Source organism: Giraffa tippelskirchi, chromosome 8, assembly GCF_054371585.1.
Source record: "Giraffa tippelskirchi isolate mGirTip1 chromosome 8, T2T-mGirTip1v1.2.pri, whole genome shotgun sequence".
Classification (NCBI taxonomy): domain Eukaryota; kingdom Metazoa; phylum Chordata; class Mammalia; order Artiodactyla; family Giraffidae; genus Giraffa; species Giraffa tippelskirchi.
In genome coordinates, this window is record NC_137282.1 from 79,724,812 (window position 1) to 79,748,398 (window position 23,587).

At 41.5% G+C, this 23,587-nt stretch overlaps 1 protein-coding gene across 2 annotated transcripts in view; it reads right to left on the bottom strand.

The window, feature by feature from the left end:
- Positions 1–23,587, bottom strand: part of ADAMTS12 (ADAM metallopeptidase with thrombospondin type 1 motif 12) — a 370,221-nt gene that overhangs the window by 59,668 nt on the left and 286,966 nt on the right. For both annotated transcript variants that reach the window (XM_081521438.1, XM_081521437.1), the window contains 2 exons: positions 19,181–19,307; positions 6,746–6,956 (listed from right to left, as the gene is read on the bottom strand). In XM_081521438.1, coding sequence (XP_081377564.1) covers positions 6,746–6,956; positions 19,181–19,307 — 338 coding nt within the window. The remainder of the gene's footprint in view (positions 1–6,745; positions 6,957–19,180; positions 19,308–23,587) is intronic.

Consider the following 23,587-nt stretch of genomic DNA (forward strand, 5'->3'; position numbering starts at 1 on the left):
TCTATTAGTCTAACTGCTGGGAGAAATACGAGAATTAATGAACTAAAATCAAACTCATAAAGTTCAAGAATTAAATGAGATATTTAAATAGAGTGGAAAGCAGTCAACAAAAGATGGACGACATTCTTATTATTTCCATCTATTCACTTTACTAAAAAATGATTATAGGTATAGAGCTTATTATGTGCCAGATATTCTTCTTATGAGAATTTTAGGAATATTAGCTCATTTCATCCTCATAACTTCCCTAGAGTCTAAGCACTGCTGTTATCCTCATTTTAGAGATGGAGAAACAAGTCACAGGGAAATAAAAGTAACCAGAGGGGGATTCAATTCACATATCTGTTAAGTGGCAAAGCCAGGTTTTGGACCTCGTGGTGGGAGGTGCATATTCTTCACTACTAGACTGGCCACCCCTCAAAAGTCATGTCACTGAAGTGGGGTATCTAGTAGGAGCCACAGAAACTTTGATACTTATCTTCGTTTACAACAGGGCCCCCCTTCTGGATCCTCCAAGCCCAGAAAGTAGGCTGGGCAAAACCAGAATAAGATTCTTGATTCCTGAGACTGGGGGTGGCAGTCCGGTGTCTAGAATGTGAACTTAGAGGGGAAGGGAGCAGGAAAGCTGTCCTTGGGAGCATCTACTGACTCTCCCTGGGAAGGGAGAGACCTCCTCTTTCTGACACCTCCTGGGTCAGGGAGGGGTGGTCCAGCTTGGCACAGATAAGCCCACCCTCCCCTAAGTGCTCTCTTGACAGGGAAGGGCATCTCATGGATTTCCCTCTTCTTCCTTTTACCTTGGTCATCCTGGGGAGGACCATTCTACAGGCTTCTAAAAGCATCACAGTTGATCTCAAGACAAAATCCAGACCATAAATACTACGTGTAGCAGGAGTCACTATATCATCTTTTTTTTTTCTTTTCTTATTTTGTCGCACTTTATTTGAAAAGTAAGTACATATTTTTCTTAATCAGTTGGATGCAATCATAGGAAAAATTACTCTTTTCTTGATTTTATCATTTCTAAGTTTATTGGCTGACTTCTTTTTTAAACACTGTATCATCTCTTAAAATGGCACTGAAGCATGTAAATTATCATATGTGAAATGAATCACCAGTCCAGGTTCAACGCATGATACAGGGTGCTCGGGGCTGGAGCATCGGGATGACCCAGAGGGATGGGATGGAGAGGGAGGTGGGAGGGGGGTTCTGGGAGGGGAAAACACGTACACCCATGGTGGATTCATGTTAATGTATGGCAAAACAAATACAATATTGTAAAGTTAAAAAATAGAAAATAAACTAATTAAAAAAAAAACACTTTCCAGCATAGAAGGTCAAAGACATTCATGCTTCAGCAAAGCTCATTAGAGGGCTAATGTGTACAGACATTAGCAAGACAGCAGAGGGGAAAAAGGAAGATCCACTCAATGAATATTCTGATGCTGATTTAACTAAAAGCACTTCTCCTGACACCATCTCTAAACGAAGGCAGTGGCTCTGTCTCTCAGTGGAATTGGACACTGGATTCCACGTCTGCCGTCACTATACTATGCAGTGGCCTCTATTCAGAACAACAGACTCGAGCACTTGTCACTTTGCGCCAATATTTCAGTCCCTTGTTGTCCAGTGAGGCACATTGTTTTCCTCCCCAGAAACAGAAACACAATGAAAAGGACTCCTCAGCCAAATATGTAATTGTGGTCCTTTGAAAAAGCATGAAGATTCTGGCAATTAGTAAATTCTACATGACAAGAATTATTAACTGCTTTGGATGCAGCCAACACACTTTTGGTAAACAGTTTTAATGGACCAGTCACAATACACCATTCAGCCTTATTTTGACAACACTGTAATTTACAGCAATTGAAGTTGGCAGTGGACTAATAGGTCAGGCCAGCCACAGGCTGTGATTATACCTTCCCAGGAACAGCAGGGGAATACCCTGGCCTGTTACTGATGTGTTCACATGAATCAATGCAATACCAGCAACACGTCGTATTAAGTTATAGATTTTTTCTTTGCATGTACACCTTTGTCTTTCTTTTTTTGGGGGGTCCTAGCTCTCCCATTGAAGGCAATGGCACCCCACTCCAGTACTCTCGCCTGGAAAATCCCATGGACGGAGGAGCCTGGTAGGCTACAGTCCATGGGGTCGCTAAGAGTCAGACACGACTGAGCGACTTCACTTTCACTTTTCCCTTTCACGCACTGGAGAAGGAAATGGCAACCCACTCCAGTATTCTTGCCTGGAGAATCCCAGGGACGGGAGAGACTGGTGGACAGCCGTCTATGGGGTCGCACAGAGTCTGACACGACTGAGGCGACTTAGCAGCAGCAGCAGCAGCAGCAGCAGCTCTCCCATTTGATTAGCAGTTATTACAATAAAAGAACTATATCTTTCTTTTTATTTCCACCCAGCTGCTCCTGAGAGTATTATGTACAGAATTAGAATTAGGGCCTCCCAGGGAGTGCAAATGGTAAAGCGGTGCAGGAGACATAAAGATGCGGGTTCAATCCCTGGATCAGGAAGATCCCCTGGAGGAGGGCATGGCAACCCACTTCAGTAGTCTTGCTTGGCGAATCCTATCAATAGAGGAGCCTGGCAGGCTACAGTCCATAGTGTTGCAGAGTTGGACATGACATGCATGCAGAAGCTAAATAAACCTAAATTGTGACTTTGAGCTAATGAAATAGTTTTGGAAATAGAGTTATCAAAATGGTTGTATTCAAATGAGAGTTTTCTGCTTTCAAATAGTTATCTTCAGAGATGGTACCTTTGCTTATACAAATTTTTGAATTCCTTTTTTTTCGATAATCATATATTGTCAAATGAACAGTTTTGATATCTGCAGCTAGTCAGGAAAATTCCACATAGAAACTAAGTGTCACATAGGATCATTCATTCTCAGTTGGGGCAATGAAGACTGGTTCTGGGGTGGAGTGAGTTAAAAAACCTCACCCTCTTTATGTATAAAGCACAGATATATACATAGTACATAAATAAATACATAGTATATCTGTCCTATGATTATGTATTATATAATTCTTTCATATGAAATGTTCAGAAAGGCAGATCTCTGGAAATACAAAGTGGATTAATGATTGTCTAGGGCTGGGGAATGAAGGTAGGGACCTGGGATGATGATTAATGCATACAGGGTTTATTTAGGAGTTGATGAAAACATTCTTAAATTACTGTGGTAATGACTGTATAACTCTGTGAATACACTAAAGGTCATTTGTTTGTATACTTTCAATGGGTGAATTTTATAGTATGTGAATTATATCTCAACACACACACACATACACAAACCACTTCCCTCCTTGAAAATAAAGTCATGATGGAGGAAGACAATTAGGAAAGAGCCTCTAAAAAGGTGCTTAAGGAACCATTTCCTTCTCCAGGGATCTTTCTGACCCAGGGATCGAACCCAGGTCTTCTGCATTGCAGGCAGATTCTTTACTGTCTGAACCACCAGGGAAGCCCATTGAAAAAAAAAAAAAGAGAGAAACACTGCCTTGGACCAAAAAAGTGAATTTCATCTTAAACCTCTGTATTCCCAATTCAAACATCAATGATGAGAATTCATCCTTAATTAGCCTGAACAGTTCTTGGGTTAATCCTACCCAAGCCAGGCAATATCCTCTGGGCCTCATCTCTACCAGTTGGTAGAGTCTGGAATTAGTTTTGCTGCTCAGAACCTGGTCTCTAAGAACAGTGGGGCTGAGAAAAGATTTTAGAAGAGGCACATCTTATGGGAATCAGGAATCATGGCTGCCCTGCAGAAGTCATATTAGAAATAGTCTCCTAAAAACTAAGTTGCTTGAGACTGCTAGAAGATCCTTGAGTCTAACTCAGTGTTGCAGGATAAGTTCTCAAGGAGACAGACTCTGAGGTGTTTAGCTAGCATGGCTTTTATTAGGGAGTATTCTGGAAATCAACTCCTGTCAGAAAGAGGGGGAAGGAAACAGAATACAGCCTAGGGGAGATAGTGCCATGAGGCAGGCCTGACAATAGGTTTAGCCAGTCTCAAGAGAAGCTCTGGCACTGGGATAGCCCTTCAGAGTTGTCCCAACAGCTGAATATAAGCCCTTTACTCCTGAAAATGTGTCTGGGTGGTACAACATCATAGCATTCCCCCAACTCAGGTCCCTGACTTCAGACTATACTACAAAGCTACAGTCATCGAAACAGTATGATACTGGCACAAAACCACAAATATAGATCAATGGAACCGAACAGAATGTCCAGAGATAAACCCATGCACCTGTGGTCACTTAATCTATAACAAAGGAGACAAGAATATACAATGGAGAAAAGACAGTCTCTTCAATAAGTAGGGCTGGGAAAACTAGACAGCTACCTGTGAAATAATGAAATTAGAACACTCCCTAATACCATACACAAAAATAAACTCAAAATGGATTAAAGACCCAAATGTAAGGCCAGATACTATAAAACTCTCAGAGAAAAATATAGGCAGAATACTTTCTGACATAAATCACAGCAAGATCTTTTTTTGATCCACCTCCTAGAGTAATGAAAATAAAAACAAAAATAAACAAATGGGATCTAATTAAACTTAAAAACTTTTGCACAGCAAAAGAAACCATAAACAAAATGAAAAGGCAGTCCTCAGAATGGGAGAAAATATTTGCAAATGAAGCAACTGAACAAGGGATTAATTTCCAAAATATACAAACTACTCATGCAGCTCAATATTAAAAAAACCAAACAACCCAATCTAAAAACCTAAATAAATGTTTCTCCAAAGAAGACATACAGATGGCCAAAAAACACATGAAAAGATGTTCAACATCACTAATTATTAGAGAAATATGAATCAAAACCTCAATGAGGTATTACCTCACACAGGTTAGAATGGTCACCATCAAAAAATCTATAAAGAATAAATGCTGGAGAATAAATGTATAGAGAAAAGAGAACCCTCTCACAGTGTTAGTGGGAATGTAAATTGGTGGATAAACACAAATTTTAAACAAATAATAACAAAATAAACAGCTACTATGGAGAACAGTATAGAGATGCCTTAAAAAACTAAAAATAGAACTACCATACAACCCAGGAATTCCATTCTTAGGCATATATCCAGAGAAAACCAGAATTCAAAAGGATGCATGCACCCCAATGTTCACTGAAGCACTATTTACAATAGCTGGGACATGGAAGCAACCTATATGTCCATCAACAGAGGAATAGATAAAGAAGTTATGGCACATATATACAATGGAATACTACTCAGCCATAAAAAGGAATGAAATAATGCCATCTGCAGAGCTGTGGATTGACTTGGAGATTGTCATGCAGAGTGAAGTAAGTCAGAAAGAGAGAAACAGATATCATGTGGTATTGCTTGTATGTGGATCTACAAAAATGATACAGATGAATTTATTTGCAAAGCAGAAACAGAGTCACAGATGTAGAAAACAAACTTATGATTACCAAGGGGGAAGTGGGATGGGATGAATTAGGAGACTGGGATTGACATATACGCTACTATGCGTAAAATAGATAATTAGTGAGGACCTCCTGTATAACACAGGGAACTCTACTCAGTGCTCTGTGGGGACCTAGATGAGAAGGAAATCTAAAAAAGTGAATATATGTAGACATATACCTAATTCACTTTGCTGCACAGCTGAATTCTTCTTTAGATAGTACTTTATAAGCTATGAAAAGCAATAGCATTACTTATAATCAAGAATCACTTTAAACACAAAGGTCTTATCCAAATGAACCAGATTACTCCTTTATCCACCAGACTAAATTCTAATTAACTTCCTGTGGCATTCTCCTGAATCAAATATTTTCCATTTCTCTGACGGTGAGTCTAAGAGGAATTCCTAAGATACTCTGGTCAATAGTAGCATTATTATGGAAACCATGTGGCTTTCCAAGGAAGCTCATAAGAAGTCAACAACCATCAATATATTCTGGCCTGTTGGTTTTACAAAGTCATTTATTTTCTAGTCATTCCTTAGGTCACTGACTGAAATACATATAGGGAAGCAAAGCAAGGCCCCTGGAGACTCCAGCACCCTTGGAGAAAGCAGAGTTCCACTTCAACTACGGACTCTGGTAGCAAAAGTCCTGACAGTTCTAGGTCCCCTGGTGACCCAAAGAAAATTAAAGCCTGGAAGTCTTTCATGACCTCCTAGCCTATGGATTTCTAATCATACTTGGAGAATCAGATCAGATTAACTGTGGGGAAATGCAACACTATTTGAATTTATGTGACTAATAGTACAAACCTTCATCAGGTCTGAATAGACAGATGATTTGAGAGGCTTCTCCAAGTGGCCAGTACACTGCCTATCATTCCAGTTAGAGTGACTCTCCTTTAGTTTTAGTCTGAAACATAAGTTCCGGTAAATGTTTGGCAAGCTAGCTTTTGGGGTAGGTGGGAGAGCCTTGATTTGTTCCCAATGGTTTAACAACGGACCAGCAAAAAATCCTGAAGATTTTTCAATTAGCTGTTGTGAGCCTGAGTATGTAAGATCCAGGTCATTCCAGGCAGGTAGATATCTGACCAGATGACAGGAAGATCTTGTAAGAATGGAAAACAAGCAAGATAGGATACTGGGAGGTGGGAAATGCAGGAAACAGGCCACTGCACACCTTACCCCAAGTCACTTTGGACTGGTTAATGAAGAGGAGGATGGGCGAGAGGACTGATGAAGCAAGAATAACCCCAGAGTCCCTTTTAACCCCTGGGCTCACCTCACTCCAGTTGCCCACTGTCCAGTCTGATGGACACAGGATGTCTCTGTTGCAGGACACGAGGGTCTTGGGCTTCAGCAGATGCTGGCAGTCTTGAGGAGGGAGAGCCTGCTCATCCGAGCCCATGGTCTGGATGCACAGCACTGTTCGCTTCTTCTCTCCATGGGGCCCACATGTTGCAGAACATGCTTCCCACTCCCCTGCCCACCACCTGCAGACACACATGGACATGTGAGAAAAGACCAGCCCGAGTCAATACACATGCACTTCAACCACTGGATAGAAGTCCCAAGCAGAAACACTGATTACAGAGCTGGGAGGTCCCTGAAGATGTTTCAGCCCAGTAGAGGGCGCTCTGCAGACAGGGCCATGGCTAGCTTGTTCAATCACAGCTATGGAACTCTGCAGAACACTTGGCATAAGTAGATAATAAGTAAGCATGTCTTTAAATGAAAAAAAAAAACTCTTCCCCCAAATCCCCTCTCTTCAACAAGAAAACTGGGGTCCTGTTTTCTATTGTGAAACCTCAAGCAAGTTTAAGCCTTACTCTCCACATCTGTTGAATGGATGTAACAATATTGACTTTAGATGAGTGTCAGTCATGTACTGAAATACAAATTTATGTACAGTGCATAGTACAGAGCCTGACATAATACAAGCTCAGTCATTTGTAATTGTAATTATTGTTGTTTTAACTGCTGCTATTGACTAAAAGAACTCAATTAGAATCTAAGTCTCCTGGCTCCTAACTGAATATTTTTGTATTTCAATATGATGCACTTAATTAATTTTCAATTATGTAGAAGATGATCATTAAGGGGCATTGTCATCATTCTCTCCCTCCTCCATCTCCTTCAGTCTACCTGTGAATATTCTCACTGGTCACTTTAAAAGAAAGAAGTAGGAAAACAAGAAATGCATTAAATAAGATAATCTCTTTGTTTTTTATCAGCTATTCTTGATAAGTTGAATAGTTGAAACTGTTGGCTAAATTAATATTCTGGATTCTCTATGGAAAAATGAAGATGTGTGATTTTCCTCTACCTGCTATCATGGTTGATTGCCTCAAGGTTCTAGGATGTGGGGCCCAGTGGTTATACTAAAGTCACTTTTGAAAGTGCCAAAGAACCCTCTTTGGAGCCATCTCTTTTCCTCCTTCTTCATCATTGTCCAAATCTTCCTCAATATCAAATACAGAACAGGTGTCTTGACTCAGTGCACTTTGGGTCCACCATTGCTTAGATGTATAGTCTGCTTATTCATCCCTCCATGCAGGAATAAAATAGAATATTTGTTTTTCACAGGAAAACAGTACAGCATGTGAATTCTTTCATTCTTGACTTTAAGGAAATCTTCTGACCTTGAGATAGTATCAAATTTTGAAGCAGGTTAAACTGTGTACCATTACTTATGTTTACAAAATATTAGATTTATTTGAGCAGAACTTCTTTGATTCTCATACTTTTAATCTCTGGTTAAAAATCCTAGAAGAAAGCTTTCCCTCAATTCAATTATATTCTTCAGTTAATAAGTAATTACAATTACTTATTTAGTCCCTGGTATTTAACATCTGGCCATCTTGTGTAGATAAAGAGCTAATATTGGGACCATATGATGTGACACCAAATAAATGCCCTCTGTGTTAATCTAATTACTCTGTCCTACCTCTGACATTTCTATGGGAGGCCAGACACACTATCAAATAAATCAAATGCCATTCTGGAAGGGCCTTAATGTGAGCTGACTGAAAGTCTAATTTATTTAACTACTTACTACAAGGCTTTCAGCTATGTTACTGCTGCTGCTGCTGCTAAGTCACTTCAGTCGTGTCCGACTCTGTGCGACCCCATAGACGGCAGCTCACCAGGCTCCGCCGTCCCTAGGATTCTCCAGGCAAGAATACTGGAGTGGGTTGCCATTTCCTTCTCCAGTGCATCAAAGGGAAAAGTGAAAGTGAAGTCGCTCAGTCGTGTCCGACTCTTAGCGACCCCATGGACTGTAGCCTACCAGACTCCTCCGTCCGTGGGATTTTCCAGGCAAGAGTACTGGAGTGGGGTGCCATTGCCTTCTCCGCAGCTATGTTACTACAAGGTGATAATAGACTTCCTTGTTTCTCTTTCTGAAATTGCCTTCACAGATTCCTGGGGACATCTTGCATATGTTTGCTCCTAGTTTAAGGTGAAATCCACCCTCTTTATTTCCCTGCAAAGGTCTTCCAGGCCCAGGACTCAGGAGCTATTGCCCAACTGTTCTCTGTTGTCCAGCTCATTCTTTTTGGTGTCTGCCATAATCCCACCTCTTCGAGAAGATTTATAAAAGAATCTTGTTTTATATTTATATTTATAGGAGATTTATAACAGAAGACTGTTTACATGCTTTGAGTGATAGCTGAGAAGCACAGTATAACATTTCAAGAACTCAGTAGGACAAAAGGCCCAGACCACACATTTATTTACCACCCCCCACAAGACAACCTTTCTCATTTAATTAGCATATAATCAACAACAATCTAATCCAACTTTTTCCATTTTTGCTGTTAATTTTTCTCTTGCCAGAATGTCCATGATATCTGTCACACCTAAAGTACAAGTGTATAACTAATGATGCATTTTCTTATACTATTCTTTTTTTTTTTTTTCTGTCTCTATAATTAGTCAATCTGAACACTTCAGGTACTAGGTAAAAGTCCTAAGGACCTGGCCTATATCAGTGATTCTCACTGTATCATCACTTGGGGATTTTTAAAAAGGTATCAGCTATCAGTTCAGGCCCCCTTGCTATATTGGATGGCCAGAATCTCTTAAGGTTAGGGCCAAGGCATCAGTGTTAAGAATTCTTTGATGACTTTCATATGGAGTCAGGATTAAAAACCACTGGTGTTATGATGGGCTTCCCAGGTGGCATTAGTGGTAAAGAACCCGCCCGCCAATGTGGGAGACATGGGTTTGATCCCTGGATTGGAAAGATCCTCTGGAGGAGGGCATGGCAACCCACTCCAGAATTCTTGCCTGGAGAATCCCACGGACAGAGGAGCCTGGCAGGCTACAGTCCATAGGGTTGCACAGAGTTGGGCATGACTGAAGTGACTTAGCACAGATGCATGGTATTATGATATCAGATAAATGAATTTGATTGTTTATCTTGAAATTTTTTCTATAAAGAATGGACTGTAGATTTAGTAGACAATTAGGACAAAGATTAGTACAAAGATAGTAGTTATAAAAATTGATATTTTAAAGGAAATTTCTATTCTAAGCAAGAGCTAAAAAAAAAATCAGACTAATACTTATAGTTTTCTGAGTAATGAGGATTAGAAAGAGTTTAATTTTGTATTTTATTGGTTTATTGGTAGTAAGAACTTCCTGAGCAAGCACTGGTATGGGTGTGGGTGGAAGATACAGATCCTTCTGTTTGAAGGATGTCCAAAGTGCAGTAAACTTTTCCGGGTAACTATAAGCTCTTTGAGGGTCTTGAAACACACACACACACACACACACACACACACACACACACACACACACACACTTCTATATCTTACATAATTCATACTAAAATTATAGTGTGCTTCACTGATCTTTGTAACAGTGTAGCCACATTCTCACTGTATCCTATTCATCCCCTGATTTTCTCTAGTTTTCTTGTTATTCCCCACTCACATCATGCTCATTCCTCTCCCCACTCTCACGGACTTTTCCCAGTCTTAATGACCTCTTTCTTGTCATTTATGCCTTTGAACTGTAGTGCTGGAGAAGATTCTTGAGAGTCCCTTGGACAGCAAGGAGATGAAGTCTGTCAATCTTAAAGGAAATCAACCCTGAATATTCAGTGGAAGGACTGATGCTGAAGCTGAAGCTCCAAGGTTTTGGCCCATCCGATATGAAGAGCTGAGTCACTGGAAAAGCATGAAGCTGGGAAAGATTGAAGGCAGGAGAAGGGGATGACAGAGGATGAGATGGTTGGATGGCATCACTGACTCTATGGACATGAGTTTGAGCAAGCTCTGGGAGTTGGTGATGGACAGGGAAGCCTGGCGTGCTGCAGTCCATGGGGTCACACAGAGTCGGACAAGACTGAGTCACTGCACAGCAACAGATTGGTGCTTCTCACCCAGTGGAGATTCCCACAGCCACCGCCCCAGGGGACATTTGGGAATGTTTGAAGGCATTTTTGGTCGTCACAAATGAGGGGAGAGGTGTGCTCTTGGCATCTAGTGGATAGAGTACAAGGATGCTGAGAAATATTCTACAAAGCACAGGACAGCCCCCACAGCAAAGAACCATCCAGCCCAAAATGGCTCTAGTTCTCAGGTTGAGAAACCTGGATTTAAATCATGAGGCATTCTTTTTGCATGAAAACCTACATGCAGCTGCCAGGCTGGAAAGCCCTGTTATAGGAGTTTATGGAGCATTTAAATATACAGAGCACTATCATAGCTGGAGCCTGGCAGAAGTTTGCTTTCCTGTAAACCAAAGTTCAGAGAGAAGTCCATAGAGAGAAGAAACTCAAATAACCTCTTTCTGGAGTCAGATACACTTTTAATTCCAAAGAATCTCTTTCTTGACAGGCTACTCCATCCTGGAGTGTGCCATGCAAACTTTCATTCTGGAAGCCATTGACCATATAACACAGATTTCTTACATTAAGATTAACAGAAGCTTTTTATTAAATCCTTTCAAAAATCTTTCTTAAGTACCCATTATGAGAAACGATGGGCTGGAAGAAGCACAAGGTAGAATCAAGATTGCCGGGAGAAATATCAATAACCTCAGATATGCAGATGACACCACCCTTATGGCAGAAAGTGAAGAAGAACTAAAAAGCCTCTTGATGAAAGTGAAAGAGGAGAGTGAAAAAGTTGGCTTAAAGCTTAAAATTCATAAAACTAAGATCATGGCATCTGGTCCCATCACGTCATGGGAAATAGATGGGGAAACAGTGTCAAACTTTATTTTTTTGGGCTCCAAAATCACTGCAGATGGTGATTGCAGCCATGAAATTAAAAGACACTTACTCCTTGGAAGGGAAGTTATGACCAACGTAGACAGCATATTAAAAAGCAGAGACATTACTTTGCCAACAAAGGTCCGTCTAGTCAAGGCTACAGTTTTTCCAGTAGTAATGTATGGATGTGAGAGTTGGACTGTGAAGAAAGCTGAGCACCGAAGAATTCATGCTCTTGAACTGTGGTGTTGGAGAAGACTCTTGAGAGTCCCTTGGACTGCAAGGAGATCCAACCAGTCCATCCTAAAGGAGATCAGTCCTGGGTGTTTATTGGAAGGACTGATGTTGAAGCTGAAACTCCAACACTTTGGCCACCTCATGCGAAGAGCTGACTCATTGGAAAAGACCCTGATGCTGGGAAGGATGGGGGCAGGAGGAGAAGGGGATGACAGAGGATGAGATGGCTGGATGGCATCACCGACTCGATGGACTTGAGTTTGGGTGAACTCTGGGTGTTGGTGATGGACAGGGAGGCCTGGTGTGCTGTGATTTATAGGGTCGCAAAGAGTCGGACACAACTGAGCGACTGGACTGAACTGAACTGAACTGAAGTACCCATTTGGGAAAGAACACAGAAGGTCCCAATTGGGTACAGAAACAAATTATTACTGAAGGACAATATTCCAGAAATAAAAAGATTAAATTTTGCATATGAAATCATTTTAGGAGCAGAAATGACAGCCCTGCAAAATGGTATGAACTTTTCAGATAGCATGAAAATTAGGTGACAGAGGAAGATGTTGCAAGTTGAAATTCATATCTAAGGAAACTACTGGACTAGTTTTTCAAAGACAAATAATATTAAGATAGCCATCGACATATATTATTCTTTAAAAAAGCAAATTAACTTAACTTCCTTTCTTTAATCCCCTTGTGAATTTGCAGGTATGATTTAGCTTTGAAGTTAGTTTCTGCTTGTTTATAACTTTTTCATTGTGTTTTAACATGTGAGAAATATTTTAAATTTGGATTTCTAATTTCAGCACTGAAATGTGCTCATCCTGAGATCCTAGGCAGCAGCACGGTGTACTAGTACCAGCACAGAACACTCAGTAGATTCATCCAGGTTCAAATCTAGACTCCACCACTTCTGCTAAGTGATTTGGGAAGAATCTGAGGACTTTAGTGTCCTCATCTGTGCAATGGCATAAAAGTATCTACCAATCAGAGTTGCTAACATGAATAAATTACTTGGCAACATGGAAAAGCCTTGAAGTAGAGTGGGTTCTCAATTCAGAAGTCATACTCCTTGGTATTTATCCAAAGGAGTTGAAAACTTTTTGTTCACACAAAACCCCACATAGGGATGTTTACGGTAGCTTTATTCATAATTTCCAAAACTTGGACACAACCAAGATGTCTTCAGAAGGTGAACTCATAAACTGTGGTCCATCCAGATAATGGAATAATATTCACACTGAAAAGAAATGAGTTATCAAGCCATGAAAAGACATGGAGAAACCTTAAATGCATATTACTAAGTGAAAGAAGGCAATCTGAAAAGGTTATATCCTGTATGATTCCCAGTACCTGAAATTCTGGAAAAGACAAAACTATAAAGATGGTAAAATGATCAGTGGTTGCCAAAGGAAAGAAGTAGAGATAAACAGTCAGAGCATGGAGGATTTTTAGATAGTGAAAATACTCTGTATGGTAACATAACAATGGGTAATGTCATTATATATTTGCCAAAACCCGTGGAATGTACATCACCAAGAGTGAGAACCCTGTGCTAAACTACGGACTTTGGGAAATTATGGTATGTCAGTGTAGGTTCATCAATAAATAGGTAAATAAAGTACAAGAGAAAAGTAAAACAGTAGATTCTTAAAATTGTTAGTTACCTCTACCTCATTACCATCTGGGGATAATATCTACCCTCTACCGCCTGACTTTATCATGAATCTTTTGGGATGCTGAAATACAATAATAAATAAGAAAGAATTCTATAAATTATCCATTATGTTGGAATATTTCATGAAATTCTATTTAACTTATCATATGCTACTCTAGTGGAGTAGGAAACGGCAACCCATTCCAGTATTCCTTTTTAACAAATTTTTATTTATTAAATTAATTTATTTTAATTGGAGGATAATTACTTTACAATATTGTGATGGTTTTTGCTTGCCTGGATAATTTCATGGATAGAGGAGCCTGGCAGGCACAGTCCATGGCGTTGAACATGACTGAGCACACAACACATGCTACTTTAGAACGCATTTTCAGAAATTGTACCTGTTATGTGTTATATCTACTTAATGTCTTCAGGAGTCAAAATCTCTGACCTTAGAGAGTCTTACCTATTTCAACAAAAATGAACTGCATAATAGAAGCACTACAGGTGAATTTGCTAGTTGTTACTTTTGAGAAAGATTTTAGTCCTGAGGCATTAAATAAACCAATACAGATACAGCAAAAGAATATCTATATATATATACACACACAATATGAGGACAAATAAATGTTAAAAAAAAAACTTTCAATAAAGTTAGCAATTGCTGCTGCTAAGTTGCTTCAGTCATGTCCGACTCTGTGCAACCCCATAGACGGCAGCCCACCAGGCTCCTCTGTCCCTGGGATCCTCCAGGCAAGAATACTAGGGTGGGTTGCCATTTCCTTCTCCAATGCATGTACGCATGCTAAGTTGCTTCAGTCATGTCCGACTCTGTGTGACCCTATGGACAGCAGCCCATCAGGCTCCTCTGTCCACGGGATTCTCTAGGCAAGAAGACTGGAGTGGGTTGCCATTTCCTTCTCCTGTAAAGTTAGCTATCTGGGGTCAAGTAACCCATCCCAATACAGGTATCATAAATTTTAAACATAAATGTATGTATGCATGTAAGTATGTGTGTGTGACCTTGGGTATAAAAACAAAACCAAAGGCAGACATTCTACTTTCAAATTAAAAAAATGCTACTGGGATCTTTAATATTCCTCTCCAAAGGCTGTGCTTTAGCTTGAGGTCTGAACTGGGTAAATTCAGGCTTGATAGGCTACTTTTAGGATTTTTAAGGACCACAAGCTGGAGCCTGGGCATTAATCATGTACAGAAATTCAAGAAACTCAGATCTTGGGAAATGGATATCAGACAGAGGGAAATCAAAACAAACAAAAATGCTACTAAATGATAAAAATTTAAACAGAGTTGTCAAATTGCATATGCTTTGCTGTTATTTAAGTATGATCTTCAAATTGCTTGGAGGAAATTATGTTTCTAACACAAAAGCAGAAATTGGGCATAGGATGTATTGTTTTCCTCCCTTGAAGTGCAGTGGCAGAAGCAGCAGCTGCAAAAATGATCATCAGCTCCCCAAGAAGACCTGAGCACTGGATGTCATGTTTGTACTGAGTGGGACAGCACAGTGACTGCCCAGCAGCCTACTACCTGTTTGTGGCCATCAACACTTACATTCTAGATAGTGACACCAGAGGTTCATTACTGATTTTGTGAGAGGAGGCTGTGGAATTGGTCCATTTTAAAATTTTGTGCTGAATCTTTTTGCATCAGTACACGCAGCTTAGGAAGCATTCCAGAGAAAAGCCCCAAATATTGTTTACCTTGGAACTTCCCAGGTGGCACTAGTGGTAAAAAGAAACTGCCTGCCAGTGCAGGAGACTAGATGTAAGAGATTTGGGTTTGATTCCTGGGTCAGGAAGATCCCCTGGAGGAGGGCATGGAAACCCACTCCAGTATTTTTTGCCTGGAGAATCCCATGGACAGAGGAGCCTGGTGGACTACAATCCACAGGGTTGCAAAGAGTCAGACATGACTGAAACTACTTAGCATGCACCATCATTTACCTTGTTCTAACAATGCTGCTCTTAGAAATGCAAGCTAAAGCAATGTCAATTAAACACAGAGCTCCAAAGAGGACAGGGGCCATGGACAGTGATCAGGTCCCTGGGCAAGTAATCCAGATGCTTGACTGCTGGTCCCAGCCCTGACAACAGCCCTGTCTTGCTGGTGTACATGTCTTATATAGCTCCCCTGGCTGTAAGCTTCCTTAGGAAGTGACATATTTGTGCTATTCCAAAAAATCCTGAGGAAGCTCTAGTTACTTATTTTCCAAGCTTCAGTGCTTCTATGACTTGGTGAAGGGGCTGTCTCTCCTCTCTCTTGCTTTTACATTGTGTGTGCATGTGTGTGCTCTGTTGTGTCCGACTCTTTGTGACCCATGGACTGCAGCAGGCCAGGCTCCTCTGTCCACGGAATTCTCCAGCCAAGAATACTGAGATGGATTGTCATACTCTCCTCCAGGGGATCTTCCCAACTGGGGATCGAATCCGCATCTCCTGCATCAGCAGGATGATTCTTTCCCACTGAGCAACCTGGGAAGCTCTCACTTTTACATTATGCTGGCATTAATTAGTACACTGCTTGTGTTACTTTCCTAGGGCTGCTGTAAAACAAATCACCACAAACTTGGTGGCAAAAACAACAGAAATCTAGTTTCTTATAGCTATGGAAGCCAGATAGAAAAGTCAGCACTACTGAGATGAAGTGAAGGGTTGGCAGGGCTGCACTCTCTTTGGAGGCTCTAGGGAAGATCCATTCCTTCCATCTTCAAGTCTGTGGTGGCTGCCAGCACTCCCTGGGTTGTGGCCCATCACTCTAGTGTCTTCAAATCTTTCTGTTCAACCTTCATATTGTTTCTCCTGTGTGTGTGTGTGTGTGTGTGTGTGTGAAATTTCCCTCTGCTTCTATAAGGATACTATGATGGAATTTAGGGTCCAAATCAATAATTCAGCATAACTTGCCTATTTCAAGACCCTTCAACTTAAATACATCTTCAAAGACCCTTTCTCCAAATAAGGTAACACTTGCAGGCTCCAGGGACCAGGAAGTGGATATCATGGAGGCTAGTTTTTAGCTACTACACGACTACCTTCAGGGTCAGCTTCCGTTCCCCAGAGCTCAGCCTGTATCACTTGGAATTCCTCTGTCAAGGCCCCTCCTCTGTGTCTACCAGGCTCCAGCCTCAGCTCATCTCCTGTCCACCAGCCTCTGGCCCCAGTATCCGTCTCCTTCTAGCACTGGTTGTATCTTATAGGCCAACCTTCAACTAGAAAATTCTGGTAGTTTGAGTGCAGAGGTAGGTCAAGATAACCACCCTTGTGGGAACTGAATTCTGAAAATAGTGAGGCCAAGACTTTAGTTACAGGTGAATAAGAAAATGTCAGATATGGACAGCTGACTCTTCTCAAACAGAGAGTGGCTACCAAATTCACTGTCTTCTCTGACTGTGTTTCTTTTATAGACACAGCTAATATCCCCATCTCTCTCTTGGTCTCAGCAGGTAAGCACCTGCATCAACATCTTTTGGTACCCACCAACGTAGCACAGGGCTTACTTTGCCTTAGACACAAATCAAGTGAGGGGAGAGGTGCATGCCTGTCTGACGGGTCTGCGGTATGTCGACCCGCTGCAGCCTTACAACTAGTCAGCCTTGAGTTTTAGGAGCTCTGCCTGGAAACAGGTACCAGAGACATAGCTTTTATTATATAACAAAATCACAGAGCTCAGTACATATAACTGTTACATGGTTATCATTGCCATCATACCTCTCATGGGAAATAATGAATGTTTAACAAAGATTGGCTGGTAATATCAAGGAAAGCCCAGGTAGACTAAGTAAAATAATAAAAATGTCCCTGAACCCTAGGGCCAAAGTTAGACTCAGGAACTAAACAGCTGTGGTTTTAAGAAGGTAGCCACTCACCAGAAAAGGTGGCATTGAAAAGTGAGGTGAGCATCCCACGGTTGTGTGTAGTGGCTGGCAGCTGGTGAGGGCAAAAGGAAGTGGCTGGTGAGAGTCATTGACTTTGATGGAGATAAATATGATGGAAGCACGTAAACTCCCCAAAGGGACAGGCTATTGATGAGATGAGGCAAGCGATAAGAAAGATTCCTCTTTCCAGGCTCATTCTTCCCTGAGAAGGATCTATAGAAACTGCGATGATTACATACGAAGCCTAGTGGGGCCAGATCCTCCCCTCAAGTCCCTAGTTCTTCCCAGTGAAAGAGTTATGGGAGGGACTTCCCTGGTGGTCCAGTGGTTAAGACTTCACCTTCCAGTGTAGAGGGTGTGGGTTCGAACCCAGCTTGGGGAGCTAAGATCCCACATGCCTTGTGGCCAAAAACCCAAAACCTAATAAAGGCAACATTGTAACAAACTCAATAAAGACATCAGGGTAGAGCCACAGCGAGGGGAGGAGACAGTGGTACCTCTGTCCTCTCTCGATGGAGATGGGGTCCAGCTCTGGACCTCACAGCCCACCTTCCACCCAGAAAGAAACCCCAGAACTGGACAGAGAATCAACCTGACTCTGAGATGAGAACACCCTGGCCTCTGGGACCTCCCTGCCTGAGACCAGAAGAATCTGACACTGTCTGCCTTAGCTGAGCTGTCTAGATGCTTCTTTTTGACCTAGGTATTTGGCATTTATCCCATTCTTTCAGCTCTTCTTTAGAATTCTGCCTGTCACTTGGTAGATTTATTATGCCAACCAGTCCCCTCCTGTTAAACTAAACTCTTCTTAATGTGTCTTCTTGGGACTGGAATGAATGCCTGACAGGATCTGCAAATGAAATACATCTCTGTTTATGGACACGAGGGAATGAAAACACTCCCCATAATTAATTCTTTCTTTCCTTCCTTCCCTTCTTTCTCTCTCTTTTTCTTCCTCTCCCCTATCCCTCTTTTTCTCTCTTTTTAACAAAAGCCCCTCATAATAACATCCCAGCTGCCTTCTAGAATCTTGAATCTATATGATTTGGAGCAAGTGAATACCTCTATTAACAGCAGTGCTCAACCAAGGGTGATTTTGCCCCCAGAAGACATTTGGCAAAGTTTGGAGACATTTATGGTTGTCACAACCTGGATGGGGAAGATGAAATGCTACAAACTTCTAAACAGACACAAGCCAGGGATGCTGCTAAACATGTGACAGCCCCCAACAACAAAGAATTATCCAGCTCCAAATGTTAACAGTGCTGAGGTTGAACAAGCCTGGTCTATAAGTCCACTTTTCAAGGCAGTGGTCCAAAAGTGTCAGCAGGTTCTCTAAAAGCTACTATTGCGCTGGTTGGTAAAGTGTTCTTGGAAAAGTCAAACTAATTAGCTAAAGAATTTTTAGATGATCTGCACACCATTCTGTTCAACAGTGCTTTGGGACTTAAGTCTTACCAAATAATTAAACATAGATCACACGAGCTTTGTAAGAAATACTGTTCTCTGGGGAGAAAATGTTCCACACTCACACCTTGTCACAGGTTCTAACAGCATAGCCGCAGAAATCTGTGACATTTGTCTATATTTATTCTAATAATGAAGCCACCCAGCCCTCCCACATCACTGAGCCCTTGATTACTATGAAATCAGACACCATGGTAGGCAGACACACAGAGCTCAAGCTGCTACCAACAGTTACCTGGGTGGACAATCCTTTTCATGACACTTTTTCTGTCTCCCATTGGGTTGTGTTTCTGGGTCACAGAACGTAGCTTTCACTATCCCACGACCCTTCTTCATGCAATGGGCAGTCTGCCGGCGGATACCTGGGGGTTTAGCAGAAAGGTTCACACGTATTAAACCCGAGCCCACATTCCTAGTGTCAGGCGAGGCCCCTGATCATGCCTATAACTGATGAGAAAGTTGTCCATAAAGTATTTGGTCTTTATTTTTATTTTCTTAAAGATTTTTTTTATGTGGACCATTTTTTAAAAGTCTTTGTTGAATTTGTTCCATTACTACTTCTGTTCTATGGTTTGTCCTTTTAGTCATGAAGCATGTGGAATCTTAGTTCTCCAACCAGGGATCAAATCCACATCTCCCGCACTGGAAGGTGAAGTCTCAACCAGCGGACCACTGGGGAAGTCCAGAGTATTTGGTTTTTAAAGTAGGAATGGGGACCTCTTTATATCTGCTCAGGCTGCTGAAGGCAATGGGTGAAACACATCTTCCTTAGTAAGGATCACAGATGATATAGGCAAATTAATATGCAATCTAGTATAGAGATTTCACTCTAGCTGTGGAGACAAGACTAACACACTTATGCCAAATAAAACACAAAGTGAGATTTAAATACTGAAAGCAGATGCCATCACCAGCTGTTGCAACACAATCAGACTTATTTAGTTTAATAAAAGAAGAGAGAAATGGGAGCTTTATATTAGTTGGGGCTTGTAAACTCTGAAAGACAGGAATAAAATTCAAAATAATGCTGTGAAGTTGAGAGGTTATGTTTTTTAAAGTAGAGGGTTCTGACAGCAGGGATTGAAAATACTGTTGCCTTTGACACCAGGTTAGTAAGTAAGAAAGAGAAGCATATAGAAATGGCTGGGTCTACAGGTGAACACAGCCCACGTGGGGGCTGGATTTGACTTTGGATACAGAATAATAGTTGGGTTCAATCCCTGGGTCAGAAAGATCCCCTGGAGAAGGGAATCACTACTCACTGCAGTATTCTTGCCTGGAGAGTTCCTTAGACAGAGGAGCCTGGCGGGCTACGGTCCATGGGAGCACAAAGAGCTGGACATGAATGAGTGGCTTCTCTCCCACTTTGGAAGCGGTCTGTTGTTCCAAACATGGACTGGTTCCAAATTGGGAAAGGAGTATGTCAAGGCTGTATATTGTCACCTTGCTTATTTAACTTATATGCAGAGTACATCATGCAAAATGCTGGGCTGGATGAAGCACAAACTTGAATCAAGATTGCTGGGAGAAATATCAATAACCTCAGATATGCAGATGACACCACCCTTATGGCAGAAAGAGAAGAAGAACTAAAGAGCCTCTTGAGGAAAGTGAAAGAGGAGAGTGAAAAAGCTGGCTTAAAACTCAACACTCAAAAAACAAAGATCATGGCATCCAGTCCCATCACTTCATGGTAAATAGATGGGGAAACAATGGAAACAGTGAGAGACTTTATATTTTGGGCTCCAAAAGTTCCAGGAGTTGGTGATGGACAGGGAAGCCTGGCATGCTGCAGTTCATGGGGTCACAAAGAGTCGGACATGACTAAGAGACTGAACTGAACTGATCGACTAACACTAACTGAGTAATAATTAACCCATGTAGTGCTTGCCTTGCCTAGGGCACTGTTCAGACTTGTATGTGTGTATGTGTATATGTGTGTGTGACTACCTATGTATGTCCCAGACAAGTATATACACATTATGTAAGTGTAAGTGTGCGTATGTATAACATAGCACCTATTATCTACTATGCTGCATAATAATTAAAACCTCACAACCCAATGAGGTCAACACTACTACTATTGCTACCTGACAGATGAGAAAACAGAGGCACAGTGAAGTCATACAGGTTAAGAAGAAAGGACCACTGGCTTTACTAGCTAGGACATCATTGGCAAGAGAACATGGAGGAGTGGCCAGACGTCACGGATTGAGAGGTAAAGGGCAGGTAGGAAGAGTGTCATCATCTCTCCTGAGAGGGCCAATGATTCCATGCAAAATGGGAAAGCCTGGGTGAGAAGACTGAAGATGGAGGCCCCAGGCAAGAGAGCAATTGGCCAGCACAGAAATGGACACCCTGAGCTCTCAGGGCATCCAGGCCTCAAGTGGGTTCACTGGTGAAGCCCAGAATTGGAAGGGCCACGTGTGCACCAATAAGCTAGTCACCTCCTTGCTTTAGTGCCAATGTCATGAAGGGATTCCCCATATCCACAATGCTGGTGGGACCCAAACTGGGGAGCTCCCCTACCATGCACTGCCTCACATGCCCTTACATGGACTCATGCCAATATCTGGGGCTAGCTTGCATATTCAGATGCCAGAGATTGTATCTCGGATGAGACAGTTGGATAGCATCACTGACTCAATGGACATGAGCTTGAGCAAACTTCAGGAGATGGTGAAGGGCAGGAAGCCTGGTGTGCTGCAATCCATGGGGTCACAAAGAGTCAGACATGATTGAGCAACTGAACAGCAACAAATTCAAAAATGTCAGAGGGAAATGCAAAACAGTAAGTGAAGACTTTAGAATGAATCAATGGTATTTTATTGTTCACTCAGTTCAGTTGCTCAGTCATGTCCAACTCTTTGCAATACGACGGTCTGCAGCATGCCAGGCTTCCCCGTCCATCACCAACTCCTGGAACTTGCTCAAACTCATGTCTATCAAGTTGGTGATGCCATCCAATCATCTCAACCTCTGTTGTCCCCTTCTCCTCCTGCCTTCAATCTTTCCCAGCATCAGGGTCTTTTCTAAGGAGTCAGTTCTTCAAATCAGGTGGCCAAAGTATTGGAGCTTCAGCTTCAGCATCAGCCCTTCCAATGAATATTCAGAACTGATTTCCTTTAGGATTGACTGGTTTGATCTCCTTGCAGTCCAAGGGAATCTTAAGAGTCTTCTCCAACACCACAGTTAAAAAAGCATCAATTTTTCGGCACTCAGCTTTCTTTATGGTCTAACTCTCACATCTATACATGACTACCGGAGAAACCATAGCTTTGACTAGATGGACCTTTGTTGGCAAAGTGATGTCTCTGCTTTTTAATACACTGTCTAGGTTTGTCATAGCTTTTCTTCCAAGGAGTGAGCATCTTTTAACTTCATGGCTGAAGTCACCATCTGCAGTGATTTTGGAGCCCAAGAAAATAAAGTCTGTCACTGTTTCCATTGTTTCCCCATCTATTTGCCTTGAAGTGATGGGACTGGATCCTAGCTTTCTGAATGTTGAGTTTTAAGCCAGCTTTTTGACTCTTCTCTTTCACTTTTATCAAGAGGCTCTTTAGTTCCTCTTTTATTGTTTAGTTCCTGATTTTATTGTTAAATCAACACTGTTTAGTTCTATTTAAAGAGACAGGTAACCTTTCAACCACTCAGGCTTTCTCAAATAATAGACTATGTATGTATGTGTGTGTGTGTGTGTGTGTGTGTGTGTGTGTGTTTTGTCATATAAACAAATTACTACAACAGCTTGAAGCAACACTATAAAAGAAACTTTTGTGGCATAATGACTGAGTCATTGTCTGGAAAGACACACAAACCTGTAGAGAAGTCTTACATAATATGAGTGGAGTGGAGATTGCAATGATTGAATCCAGAAAAACTGACGTGGAATCTGCCATTATAGAAGAGGGAAAAAAAAGAAAAAGCTTAGATCTTAGAAGTTTCAGTAAAACTTTGGATAGTTTGGCAAATTCTTGATGTCAAAACATAAAAGGCAACTGTCAGATGACTCTCATAGGTTGGAAATATCCCCCCACAAAAGGCTTGTTTCTGTGCATTAAGAGCAAAGATAAGTCAGTGCTTCTCACCCCAGAGGTAGTAGGAGGGCACAGACATTACAAACAGTCCCCACCAGAAAGTTAATAACATTTCATGAGTCAATCTGCTGGAGCAGCAGCCGGATGAGTGGATGAATGGGCCAGGCAGATACTGCCGAGTGCATGGGGGAAAATAAACAACGTGTCAGAGTTTCTCTGTTGGAATTAATGGTCATTGTTGTTGCTGTTCACTTGCTCAGTCATGTCTGACTCTTTGTGACCCCATGGACTGCAGCACGTCAGGCTTCCCTGTCCTTCACCACCTCCCAGAGCTTGCTCAAACTCATGTCTATTAAGTTGGTGATACCATCCAAACATCCTCTGTCATCCCCTTCTCCTGCCTTCAATCTTTCCCAGCATCAGGGTCTTTTCTAATAAGCCAGCTCTTCGTATCAGGTGGGCAAAGTATTGGAGCTTCAGCTTCAGCATCAGTGCTTCCCAAAAATATTCAGGATTGATTTCCTTTAGGATTGACTGGTTTGATCTTGTAGTTCAAGGGACTCTCAAGAGTCTTCTCCAACACCACAGACCACTAATCTTCTATT